The sequence below is a fragment of the Diadema antillarum genome, unplaced genomic scaffold (assembly GCF_040938485.1).
Source record: "Diadema antillarum isolate AM-2024a unplaced genomic scaffold, OU_Dant_1.0 scf00000190, whole genome shotgun sequence".
Taxonomy (NCBI): Eukaryota; Metazoa; Echinodermata; class Echinoidea; order Diadematoida; family Diadematidae; genus Diadema; species Diadema antillarum.
This window is the reverse complement of record NW_027271079.1, coordinates 217080-230765: the sequence shown is the minus strand read 5'-3', so window position 1 is coordinate 230765 and position 13686 is coordinate 217080. Positions and strand designations below refer to the sequence as shown.

The window sequence follows — 13686 nt, the reverse complement described above, 5'->3', positions numbered from 1 at the left end:
AGAATTTCACAAAATTTCATCTTTTGAAAAAAGTACACATTCCCCTGACTCGTTACCGACAAATGTTATGGGTAATATTATTCCCCCTGCCTTTAGAAAGAGTCAAGTCAAGTGCTCTTTTATTATGCGAAAAAAGTGAAAATATGTTGAATTTTCTTTACATTTTCTTTATACTGTTGTACGCATATGACTCACAAGCTGTAGTAGTCTCCTCATCCAGCGGTTCCAACACAAAAATTTTAAAAATTCATAACTTTTGCATCGATTGTCCAATTTTCCTCAAACTTTCACTGATGTGTTCTACTAATATTGTTGCATTCTCTCAATCCTTATGTTTATGAAGGTGAACTTGTCCTTTAACAAGAATCGTAGTACATGTAGTATTCATTTTTTGTATGGAAACATTGCTTTTGTTTGATTTTGGGAATACTTACAAGTATAATAGAACTGATGCCTGCTATGTGCCACATTTTCAGTGTCCAAAAAGGATATTTTCATGTATGACGTACCACAGAAAAGAAAATTATTGAAGGTGGAAGCTCTTCTAGATATTAATGCACATTGCATTTGCTGTGCTGAATCCCTCTCCACTATTGTCAATATAAATATGATACATAACTTTATCATGCAATTAACGTGGTAATTGTGTATTTCGTTCGTCTTTTGAAGGTTCACAGTTCACAAATGGTTGGTGTTGACCTTGATCTTGAGATGGATTCCAACCGAAAAACTTCTGCCCAAGACGTCACCTGTCCACTGTGTAAACTCCCACACAGAGAACCCTTTTCTGGTGACTGCAAGCATGCATGCTGTAAAAGCTGCTGGGCTGTCTACTTGACAAAGTTAGTGTGATATCTGTTTGTGATGTGCAACCATCCATGATCTGCCATTTTTTCATGTTGCTTTCATCAAGTATAGTCCATAGCACTCTCTCTTTCCACTGTGTATTCTTTAATAAGTGGAAGGTGTTTAAGCTAAGAAAACTGCAAATTATGATGATCTGACCAGAGAACAAGAAATATAAGATTGTTGTTCAAAAGTAGACAGACTGATATTTTACTTCTCTCTTTTTTGCTTGTATGATTTGAAAAAAAAAAATGTGTAAAACTCAAGTTTTATAAAGCATGGTTATACTGTTAAAGTTTTTAAGTGAGCTATTGTGTTTGGATGCTCGATTTGCTTGCGAAACTTATCTACCCGTCCCAAAGTTCTTAGCTGTTTTATCTGAAATTTGTTATCTAGTGGCAGGTATTTTTGTTGTTGTTGTTCTTTACTACTTCCAACTTATTGTGGGCTCATAAAGTGAAGTTGGACAAATATTTATTTCTTCAATTGTTCTGCTGATGCTGTATTGAAGTAGTCTTTATTTCATTCATTGTCATACAGAATGTACCATTTCTAATTTTTATGGCAAATTCCTGTCCTTCAATTTTTTTTTTTGAAAATTAACACATCTTTTAATGAGTCATCTTTATGATGCCCAGAAGAAGAGTTTCCTTGCCTGCTCCCTCTGCAAAGAATGTATTTCATTTATTCCATACCCAACAAAAATGCAGTCACATTTTAGCAAAGATATGTAACCGAAAACATTGTGATAAAAGAAAGGACTGTGAATGGAAATGCAGTTAAATACGCTGTGACTGTTATGACTGTACTGTATGTATGTTATTGTTTCTTTTAAACAGAAATTTGCCAGCATTGGAACAGATAAAATGCCCAACATGTAGTGCTGCTCTGAAGCTGAGAGAGGTAGAATTTCTTCTCTTATTTCTTTAATATATATATATATACCGGGTGTCCCAAAAAAAGCGGAACGGTGGATTTTCAGTACCTTGCTGTCTAAAAGTTATATATCTGTTGACATCATTGGAAAGAACATCTTCCACAAAAAACAATGATACAAAAATCATTAAATTTGGTTCAGTATTTTTTATTCTACGCCAATTTCTGAAAATGCAGTCATTGCCAAATTTCGACGGATTTTTGCGACTTATGAGATAATAATTTGAGTGCGACACGCGATCCATACGGTGAATATTGTGTATGCTCGGTGATCCATGTCAACAAAAGATACAGCTTTCATATTGGGCACGGGCCAGGAAAAAAAAAAACAGTGTGTGTGTGTGTGTGTGTGTGTGTGCCGCCAACATGAAAGCGTTATCTTTTGCTGACATGGATCAACGAGCTTACACAATTAACCGTATGGAACGCGTGTCGCACCCAAATTATTATCTCATAAGTCGCTAAAAATTGAAAATGACTGCATTTACAGAAATTAGCGTAGAATAAAAAGTACAGAACCAAATTTAATGATTTTGGTATCATGGCCTTCTGCGGAAGATGCTCTTTCTAATGATGTCAAAAAATATATTACTTTCAGAACGCAAGGTACTGAATATCCACCGTTCCGCTTTTTTTTGGACACCCGGTATATATATATATATATATATATTATTTCTTTGATATATATATATTATTATTTCTTTGATATATATATATATATATATATATATTTATGTGACCCGCTACATCAAAATGATCCTAAAGTCGGGCGAGGTCGATTATTGTCCTTGCCGAACGAGTTCGAGCAGGGGACTATGAAACAGGCTCCGTACGTGTGTGTGTCTGTGTGTCCGTCCGTCCGTCCGTCCGTCTGTGCGTCCGTGTGTGATCAAAATGTTCAATTTGCTACTTCTCTGTCATTTATGAGCCAATTTTGATTCTGTTTGCTTTATATGATAGCACTACATGGGAGCTTTGAAATTTGTACACAGAACTTCAGTTGTGACCTTTGACCTTGACCTTTGACCTATATTGTACATTTTGCTTCAAAATGCTACTCCTTCGCCATTTCTAACCCGATTTTGATTCCGTTTGCTTTATGTGATGGCACTAGGTGAGGGCCTCAAAACTTCTACACAGAAATTTGACCTTTGACTTCTTTGACCTTTGACCTTGATTTTTGACCTATATTGTACATTGGCTACAAAATGCTACTCTGCCATTTCTAACCCGATTTCGATTCCGTTTGCTTTATGTGATGGCACTAGGTGAGGGCTTCAAAACTTCTACACAGAATTTTGACCTTTGACTTCTTTGACCTTTGACCTTGATTTTTGACCTATATTGTACATTATGCTACAAAATGCTACTCCTTTGCCATTTGTAACCCGATTTCAATTCCGTTTGCTTTAAGTGATGGCACTAGGTGAGGGCTTCAAAACTTCTACACAGAATTTTGACCTTTGACTTCTTTGACCTCTGACCTTGATTTTTGACCTGTATTGTACATTTTGCTACCAATCCGCCATTTCTAACCCGATTTCGATTCCGTTTGCTTTATGTGATGGCACTAGGTGAGGGCTTCAAAACTTTTACACAGAATTTTGACCTTTGACTTCTTTGACCTTTGACCTTGATTTTTGACCTATATTGTACATTGGCTACAAAATGCTACTGCTTCGCCATTTCTAACCCGATTTCGATTCCGTTTGCTTTATGTGATGGCACTAGGTGAGGGCTTCAAAACTTCTACACAGAATTTTGACCTTTGACTTCTTTGACCTTTGACCATGATCTTTTAACCTGTATTGTACATTTTGCTACTAAATGCTACTTCCGGCGAGGACATATATTACGCACCGCGTAATTTCTACTTTTCCTTGTTTGAAAATTGCATGATATAATCCCCCAATCTTTCTGCTTTAAATTGATATAACACATTTTATAAAAACAATCGGCTGCGGAGATATCGATGTTTAAAAGAGAGCATGTCAAGACGTCTGGAAAATCACTGTTTCGAGAAAAGCGCCCTAAAAGTCTTCCTTTCGACGCAATCGCGATCAAGGGACACGCAAGTCAGTTTTCACCTCTGGACAATAGAAGGTAAGCCCTAGCAACCCCCGTAGAGTTCATTCAAGCACATCAGCGTCAGCGGTCTCCTCACCAACCAATCAGTGACCAGGATGTGATAAGCGGCTGAGCATAGCGCATCCCGCCCGCACGCACCAGTCGACTGGGCAGTGCGCGAGCTTCACACTTCGGTTAGCAGCAAGCAGCAAACTGACCAATGAGATCACTCTGGTTGCTGTTAGGGGCGGAACCTGTCTGTGGCGCTCAATCCATATTTTCGAACCAGTTTCTGCGTCGTTGAAACGCCAAAAATCATGGCTCAGAAAGACGCTATTTTTTGGTCTTTGCTTTGTTCATTTTGCTTCAAAATTTCGACAGATGATAGAAGACATGTTCGACTCCAATAATATATCAAAATCAGAAAATCGTATGTTTTGACCAATTTTAATGCTCTGACTTCAAACTCGATTTTCACGGCTTCGATCGTGCGCGACTTTAGGACCTTTTTGTTGTAGCGGGTCACATATATGGGTAATTCCATGAAGTTGGGGCAGTGTCCATGTAGCATCGTGATATTCAAAAAATACATTTCAGCATAACTCAATATCAATTATGCTATACATTTATTGTTTGTAGGCTTTACATTTGCATTGAGGCCACACATTTTCCTGGAAATTTTGTGCCATTCAGACTCAATTTTGATGAAGTTATTAAACAATATGTAACAGTGTCCTGTAGCATCGTGACGTGTCCATGTAGCATCTTGATATTTTAGAATTTGGTCCTAAGAGACAAATTATGGCAATTAGCTTGACCAAAATTTGATGCAAATATGCATTTACAAGATATGAATGAGATAGCTAAATATCTCAAATTTCCTTTACACAGTTTTAATTTTAAAAGAAAATTACAAAATGTATCACGATGCTATGCGGTGTCCTTTTTTGTTACATTTGGTGGACACCGGGTAGCATAGTGACACGTTGTGTAATTTTCTTGTAAAAGTAAAACTGTGTAAAGGAAATTTGAGATATTTAGCTATCTCATTCATATCTTGTAAATGCATATTTGCATCAAATTTTGGTCAAGCTAATTGCATTAATTTGTCTTTTAGGACCAGATTTTAACTATCACGATGCTACATGGACACGTACGATGCTACAGGACACCATTACACATTGTTTTAATAACTTCATCAAAATTGAGTCTGAATGGCACAAAATTTCCAGGAAAATGTATGGTCTCAATACAAATGTAAAGCCTATAAACAATATAAATGTATAGCACAATTAGTATTGAGTTATGCTAAAGTGTAACACTTTGTGCCCCAACTTCACAGAATTACCCATATATATTATATAAACATGATATTTGTGGTGCTTTTGTTTCCTTTCTTTACTCAGAGTTTGTGTGCAAGCATGAATACATTGACTATGAGCACACCCCTGCCAAAGCTTCTTTTTTTTTCAGTAAATAAATGTTGACTGAATGAAATGATTTTGCAACAATACCAATTGAAACCAAATACCACTTCAATATATCAAAATAATGCATCAACTCATTTTGAATCAGAATATGTAATACAGATGAATTCGACTAACTGAAGATTTTCTGTGAAGAATGTGAGATTTCTAGAAAATTCATAACATTGCTCATTGTGCAGTCGTGATATAGGAAATGCCATTGAAGCAAGCTTTGTTAATTGTAATGATGCAACTTGAATTACAAGTGTGAATAGTGTTCGTAGGAATATGTGCAGTTATTTACCTCGTTGAGGATGGGTTGATTTTACTACAACATGCATTTCCCATCTAGACACTTGCCCGAGTACACTCGGGACTCGTCCTCAATGGGTTAAAGATGCACAGAATGTAGCGACTACCAAAAACCTTTGCTTGAATGTACACAAAACATTCACTACCCATTGATTTTAGGTTGATATTGATAGTGTCATGCTATGCTATGTCATTGTGTGTTTGTACAATTTGTTTTTGAAAATGAAGCAGAGCAAGACACCAAAAAGTAAGTCAGGTCTGTGTCACAAGGTGGCTAGCAATTTAAAATATTCTTATTACAGTTACCGGAGTAACCATCACAATACATGCAGCTCATTTACTGGCGTCCAGCTGCCAGCTTTGCTACTATCATGAAGCTTGTATTACTTGGAAATATCTTCATGAATTGCTGGCTGCATTTTTGTTTTTTAATTTTTCTTCTTTTCCTCTTTCTTAAAGCTTAAGCCTGATCAAACAGCACAGCGACGGCTTCAGAAATTTAAGAATGCCCGTTGTAAAAACTGCTCCTGGAGAGGATCTTATACTGATTATATTGAGGTATGAAAGATTTTTACTGATACCATGATATTATTTGATCTGTCAGAATTTAGAACCCTTTACATTTTTGCTTCACTTTCCATCCGAGCAGAAAGCTGGAAACCCCATATTCAGCTAATAGTACATTAGCTTGTCTTCCATGGGGTCCAGTTGATATGGGATAAATTTTGATAACTGTTGTACTGGTTATAATCAGGAGAGCTGCAAAGTAAGAAAATTTGCCTTAAGACATGTAATTTCTATCTGTTGAGATCTAGCAAATGTGATATCTGCACTTCCTCTTGTCCAAACTCGAATGATGAAAAATATGTTTAAGTTGGAAGCTTTTAAGTGTTTATGTAGCATCTGGTCATACCCTATATCGGTAAATGTCTGTAATGGTCTTATAACATATATATACCTCATCTCTGGATTTGATTGTTTGATTTTCAGCAATATCAAACATTCATAACCAATTTCGAGAGTCCATGACATGTAAAAACTATCAAAATCAAGTCGTCAAAAACAATTAATACTTAAGAATTATATTTAAAAGAAGATTTCTATCTTGAATCCTTGTCACCACTTTGCTGCTTTATGAAAAAGTAATATTCTGAAACAAGAAAAAACAATTTATCAACATTAAAATATTCCTAATAGGAAAGAATGCCTAAAGAATAGCACTCATGAGGTCATATCTGTAAGGATAAATAATAAGCTTGGAAACAGATGTTTATAGCAAGGTTTGGTTTGGCCAGAATGTCATTTGGGTATCTTAAAGTCAGGCACACTTTTGTTATTAAACAAATCCCTCTAGAAATTTTCTATACAGGGAAAATATGTTATGATGGAGGTTGCTTTGACCACCAGTTTGACCTCATTATGATTGATTACTTACTTTTAATAATCTTCTGCACAAGAGATTCCTCTTTGTTGGCAAACTTACATTGTATATTCCAGGTTCCCTGTACCATGTCACTTGTATTGAAAGAGATGGGAGAGAAAGAGAGAGAGAGACAGTTTGGTGTTTGATATTAAAAACAAAAATAACCAGTACAAAACTAAGGCTCGACACTATTTACCTTTTCTTTTAGTGGCCTCTGCGGGCCACCAAAAATCATTTAATTTTCTGTTTTGGTGGCCTGATAAGGAAATATGATGGCTGTAGAAAATACAGAAAAACACTGAACATGAAGTAATTTGGTGACACACGGCCACCAAAACTATTTCTGGTAGCCCTTGGCCACTGCTAATGTCGAGCCTTGCATAGGGTATGGGAAGCATCTTTAGACTTAATCTACAGATTAGGTTTGATTAAGGACTACAGTTAGACAGGGATACCATGTTGTATTATTTGATTGTATGATTTGGCAACATAGCACACAAATTTGAAGTTAGGTTTCAAATTTTCTTCAATTTTTAACACTTGAGCTTTATTTTGGGCAAATTATTCTTAAAGATGAGACATTATGCCAAAAAATGAAACAAACTCTCAAGTCTATACCTCAGTTTATTCTTTTTTGGACAGTTTACCATTATTTCCTACTGTTAGAATGCATCCGTATGATGTGTTTAACCTAAATATTTCAGAGCATTGTTAGGTACTTACTGTGTATGAAATTACTTGTCATTTCAAAGGAAGGTTTTAATATCATTATGTCTTGCCATATCATGCATCCACATGTCACAAGATTATGAAATCATATCCTGATGATAAGTTATGTTGCTTCTAAATGATATTAATCGAATGATAATATGGGATGAACTTGTATGTGATATCACAGAGTTGCCACTTTGTTTTCATTGAATACAACTGTAGAAACAAAATTGTAACTTTCTTTCCTGAACTTTTGCTCAAACTTTCAGTGTCCTGTTATGTTCTGGTTTTTTTTTTTTTTTTGGCTTCTATTCATGCAAACTAATATCAGTATGTCTTTCCAGACTCATGAACAGGAGATCCTAGGTTGATGTCCTGCCCAATGGATGGAACATCCATTGGTGAAATGTTTGATTTTTATTCAAAATGTTCACACCCCCCCCCCCCCCCCCCACCTTGCACTGTTGGGCAAGTAATATGATTGGAAACTTACCTGTTCACAATGTGGGGCCTTTGCCATTAGAAATCCTCATAATTTTGCAAGTCAGAGAAATTCATCTTGTAAAGCCCTGGCCTGCAATACTGGGGCAATAGTAGTGGAAGGGCTGTCTTAGAGAGCAATGCTCAAACACCACATCGTGTTTGGCTCTTCTTTCAGAACCATGAACGAGTGTGTGGAAAAGTTGTCCGCATCCAGTGCAAGGTGTTTGGCTGTGGCAAGTGGCTACCCAAGAACAGAGCCCTGGAGCTGCACAGAGCAGACGACTGGTGTCCCATGATCCTTTTAATGAAGACTCGCCTCACACAGGCCGAGATCCTTCACCTTAGCATGAGGGTGAGTACTGTCACTGCAAAATAAGTTCCACATTACATTAAATGAAACAAATCATTTGTTGAAAAATCTCTTAAAAGATCATACGCTGTACATCAGTTTTAAAACTTTGCATAGAGTGATAAATTAAGTTTTACATTACACATCCGAGAAGATTTCGAAAACTGCATGTAATGTATGTCTGAATATTTTTCCGTGTATCATTGAATCAGTACTATTTTCAAAATGAACTTTACAACTGGTTATAAAGAATGGATCCAACAGATCTTGCTGTAATTGGCCCAGTATGCAAGGGATTATCATTGACAGTATTTCATCCAAGGGGAATTATTACTGGTTCAGGTGAAACTCACTCTGGCAAAATGAGTTAAAATGAGGTACTGCAAGTGGCAAGGTGAAGTTTACATGCTGTTTTAAGGCAGCATAATCATACTTGTAACAAACATTTGGCCAGATTAAAATGCTATTTTGCATAAGTACCATAAATCTTACTACATTAGCCGGTCAAAGGAAATCATTGAGCATGGTAGATTCCCATGTCACAAGAAAATTGTAATTGATATCACAAGAAAACTAATTAAACTGTCTCTTTTTCTCATTGAAGTTCTCCCCCACTTCTTGGCTATTGTCATTTGCTTGCCAGATTTGCAATAGCTCGCTTAGCCCAAGCAACCAACACCACGGGGGACAGAAACATATTACACTAAAAACAAACAGGAATTTTTAGGTTTGTTAGGATAATGTACGTCCTTTGATGATTTGTCTTGAGCAAGATTACTATTAGTGAGTGATCACATGACAAATGAAGTTAAATTCACACTCAAAACAAAAGTGCAACATCAATTGATTTAGCGTAAGCAGTTCCAGTGTGATGCAATCTGGCTTGCAATAGTAATGCTAGCACTTGTCATGCAGAAAAGATGATGTAATTGTAAATATTGACTCTGGATACTACATCGCACAGATGATTTAAACCACTTTTAATAGAAGCTCATTTTCTTAAAATGATTCAAATCCACAGGAGACTTGGGATTGGACGTGTGGACTGGTTCTTCGCAGCGAGAAAGCTGAGGTTAGGTTGTACATTGAAAGGTTAGTTTTGGTATTTAGTGTCTTGGACCCCAAAATGCCAACTGCTCTAGAAAATGACGAGTACGGGGCTACTGCTCAGATCACAGAAGACATGTGTGATGGAGATGTGTCGGCTTCGAGAGGTGCATCTCAATGGACAGACAATTCTTCTCAGAAGAAGTTGTCACGTGAAGAAAATAGTGGAAGCAGTGCTAGTAGGAATGAACCTGATGGCCACTCCCGGATTGGTCTTAGCCGCGAGAACAGTATGGTTGGGTCAGCAGCACTAAATGGTACCTACTCAGATTTGAGCCCATCAGCTGAGGTTGTGAGGACTGTGTTCCAAAGACGGACGTCTGCCGATGAGAAAGGTTCTGACACAAATGCAGATTTGGAGACCTTGAAACAGAAAGTGTCCAAGCTAAGCCAAGAAGCTGACAAACACATCAGTCACTTTGATGACTTGCAAAAGTTGACTAGAGCATTTGCAGCAATGAATGATAAACATTCCGTGCTGGAGGGGATTGTATCTACCCTGCATCATGAAGTTATTGCAGGAAGTAGCAAGATAGACAGTCTGCAAGCTTCAAGTGATTTTGGATCACCTAGAAAGTTAGAAAAAGTTTATAAAAGTATTGACAAGCTACAGCAAGAGATAGATTCACTTTTTCAGTCCTTGCAGAAGCAGGAAATTAGAATACTAGAGTTAGAATACTCCTACAGTGGAGTCTTTCTCTGGAAGATTGAAAGCTACTCCCAGAGGAAGAAAGAGGCAGCAACAACCAATGTGAAGTCTATCTACTCTAAGCCCTTCTTCACCAGCCAGTATGGCTACAAGCTGTGCGGTCGAGTGTTTTTGATGGGAGATGGAGTTGGCAAGGGAACCCACATCTCTCTCTTTCTAACCATCATGCGAGGGCAGTATGATGCAGTGTTGCCTTGGCCTTTCAAGCAGAAGATCACCTTCCAGCTGGTGAACCAGGCTGACCCCCTCAACAAGAGCATCGTCGAAGCGTTTCGGCCGGACCCAACGAGCTCCTCGTTCAAGCGACCGACCTCCGACAGAAACATTGGAGCTGGATGTCCACTCTTTGCAAAGATACAGCTGGTAGAAGATCCCAATCAAGGCTTTCTGAAGGATGACACCCTCTACTTGAAGATTATTTCTCAGACATCTGACGTACCAGAACTTAAGTAATTTTGGGATGGCATGACCAAATGTGGTTCTGGTACTTTGTTATATTTGTAATTGATGATGAGTGGCAGAAATGTTTTTTATTACCTGTGTTTCTTCTTCAGTTTGTTTGTGGGGACCACGGCTAGTGCATTCCCGTTGCGGTCCCTGTTATGGTCTAGAGTTTGTTTGTTTCATGAGCTTGCCCTGCATTGTGTGGTCTCCCAGTCACAAGTCACTCATCAAAATCTCATCACTACTTGCAATCAGAAACTTCCCACAAATTTTAGCCACACTCAACTTCATCAAAACTTGTTGCATGCACAGAAAACCATCATTGTCAAGCTTCTAAACGTGTGAGTGTCACACATTAATGCATGTGGTATCTCATCGAGCAGGATTGGAACACTGTATCCCAAGCTGATAGAAATCTTCAGGAAAGAGAGTGCATAGAAGAAACGGGAAAGCATTTGATTAGTGAGGATTACTGAGGCATGTCAAGTCATTGGATTAACGATAATGAAGACCTGAAAAGTGTCAGGAAAAGACCTGAAAAGTGTAAGGAAAAGAGTCAGGCTGCTTTTGGTTCTGTTACTTTGTGTACTGTCACAAACAGTTTGGGAAGGAGACCATCTGAATGTGCTTCATTTGATATGTAATGAGCAGAACTGACATACATGTATTTTTACATGTGAAATAGGTTTAAAACACGGAAAGAAGGAAAAGTGTTTGGAAATGCATCAGTGAAATGTCATGGAGTCTTGGAACAATGAAAGTCGTGCGGAACATTCAGACTCACAGATCAACCAAATCTAGCCGTCGAACTATTGACGTTTGAGTGAGAAAGCTTATGACTGATATACCACATGTTAGAGGGGGAAGCATAAAAGTGCTTCCCTCAAATCCAGCATAATTGCCTTTTGTCTTTCCATAATGAAGTGGCTCAAAATATACAAATGTGTGTGCATTGCTCAGAGGCAAAATTCCTGAAAACTATGTACTCCCTGAGCTTGTAAGTAAAATGTACTTGTTTTTGCAGTGTTATTGAGTAATTGCAGAATGCTTTTAACATCATTTGAATGAATGGATTTACAATTGTTGTTTGTACATACCATCTGGCACATTATTTCATGCTCGTCTGTATTTACATGAAAAATTGCATGAAAAGTCCACAGTAGAGGGGAGAAAAACAAGAGAAAGCTTTACACCTACATTTCTGTTTACACTTCATTTCATTAGAGTTCAGTCGATTGGTGATACTCATGGCTACTTACAAATGTGTATCATTGGTGATGAAACTTTAAGTTGCACAGAATGATTTGTTGTTGTTGTTTGTGTGTGTGTGTGTGTGTGTGTGTGTGTGTGTGTATGCTGTAATGTTAAATGTAGAATGTAAGTTCTGATGCATCTTTGAAGATCGTCAGAGCAGCTTGTTAAGACCATCTTAAAGCAATTTCCTTCATATGTACATGTACTGTATAATATTAAAAAGTGAACATTGTATGCTTTTCATTATATGTTCTTGCTGTCCAAAGGTACCACTAATGAACAAGAGGGATAGCAGTATGAGTATAAACAATTTGCATTCAATTACAATTACTAGATAGATATCAAAGGGTAATGGAATGTGTTTAAATGTTATATTTTGGTCTTGTCACCAGGGAAGGTTGGTGACAATGTGTGACATGTGGTACAATGCATATTTTATGAATGATTATATTTTGGAATACTAGCTTTGCTACAAACAGCCTCTTAGTCTCCTGGAGTAAAAAAGTTATTCCTCAGGGTCAATGGTGGACATCAGTCAACTTTACTTCATATATTAGTAGTTATTTGACTTCATGTATTAGTATACTAGTTTAAATATTTTACTCATGAAAGCAACTCTTTTATATAACAATGTACATTTGTTGCTCCTGCCAATCTATTCCATTATCTTAAGCCATGACTGGCAAATTATGCTTGCTGTGTTCTCGACTAATTTCAAAGGAAAGATTGATTTCTGAATTATATAGTTCAGTTAAGTAAGTAGTTCAAAGTCATTTAGTAAGGAGCATTTAATGTAAAATCCATTTCATTTTCCAAACATGGCAGATAATGATTGATGTATTTTGAAAATGTATAATAAAGAAATTAGGTTTGCTGATACTGTAGTTCAGTCTAAGTAGTTCATAGTAATTTTGTAAGGGGAATTTAGTTGTACAATCCATTCATTTCCAAAATGTGACAGGAATTAATTTTGAAAATGTATGATGAAGAAATTACGTTTGCTGAAATACATTGTAGAGCAGAGTTTAAATAGTGTCTGAATGTCAAGTGTGTTTCATTAGTTACGTTATACTATTTTTTTTTTGTGATGTGATTGGAGCAACGTTGATGTTCTGCCTTTCAAATAAGATAAGATTTTAACATACATGCAGTGCAATGTAATCAAGCCTGCTTACTGATAATGCCATGTACAAGAAGAAGTCAATGAAAAGTTGAATTTGAAGATTGACAGTGTGCTATTTAATTCATTTCTTTGTGGTCAATATTCTGATGAAAAAGGACAGTGTATCATGCTTTTTTTTGGGGGGGGGGGGGAGGGGGGATGGCAAAGGTGTTTTGGCAATATATTCCGTTTTAAATACCAAAAAAAAAAAAAAAAAAGAGAGAGACAAAAGTACAAGAAGACATGCACACATACATTGTAGTTGGTATGTTAGTGTTACCTATGTTTGATTCTCTATAATACTTCACAAAACACTCAATTATGTACAGAGATTTTTAAAATTGATATTGTCATATTCCTAATGCCCAAGGTTTTATACTGTAGCAATTCATTTGGGAAAACAAGTATGTATAATAC

The 13686-nt window shown here is 36.9% G+C and overlaps 1 protein-coding gene across 1 annotated transcript in view; it reads left to right on the top strand.

Moving 5' to 3' along the window:
* LOC139723429 (TNF receptor-associated factor 3-like) overlaps positions 1-13435 on the top strand; it is a 61801-nt gene extending 48366 nt beyond the window's left edge. Inside the window, exons 7-11 of the mRNA XM_071634674.1 lie at positions 670-842; positions 1686-1749; positions 6087-6185; positions 8420-8596; positions 9615-13435. Of these exons, the coding sequence (XP_071490775.1) occupies positions 685-842; positions 1686-1749; positions 6087-6185; positions 8420-8596; positions 9615-10862 (1746 nt within the window). The 5' untranslated portion in view covers positions 670-684 and the 3' untranslated portion in view covers positions 10863-13435. The remainder of the gene's footprint in view (positions 1-669; positions 843-1685; positions 1750-6086; positions 6186-8419; positions 8597-9614) is intronic.
* Positions 13436-13686: the final 251 nt, after the last annotated feature.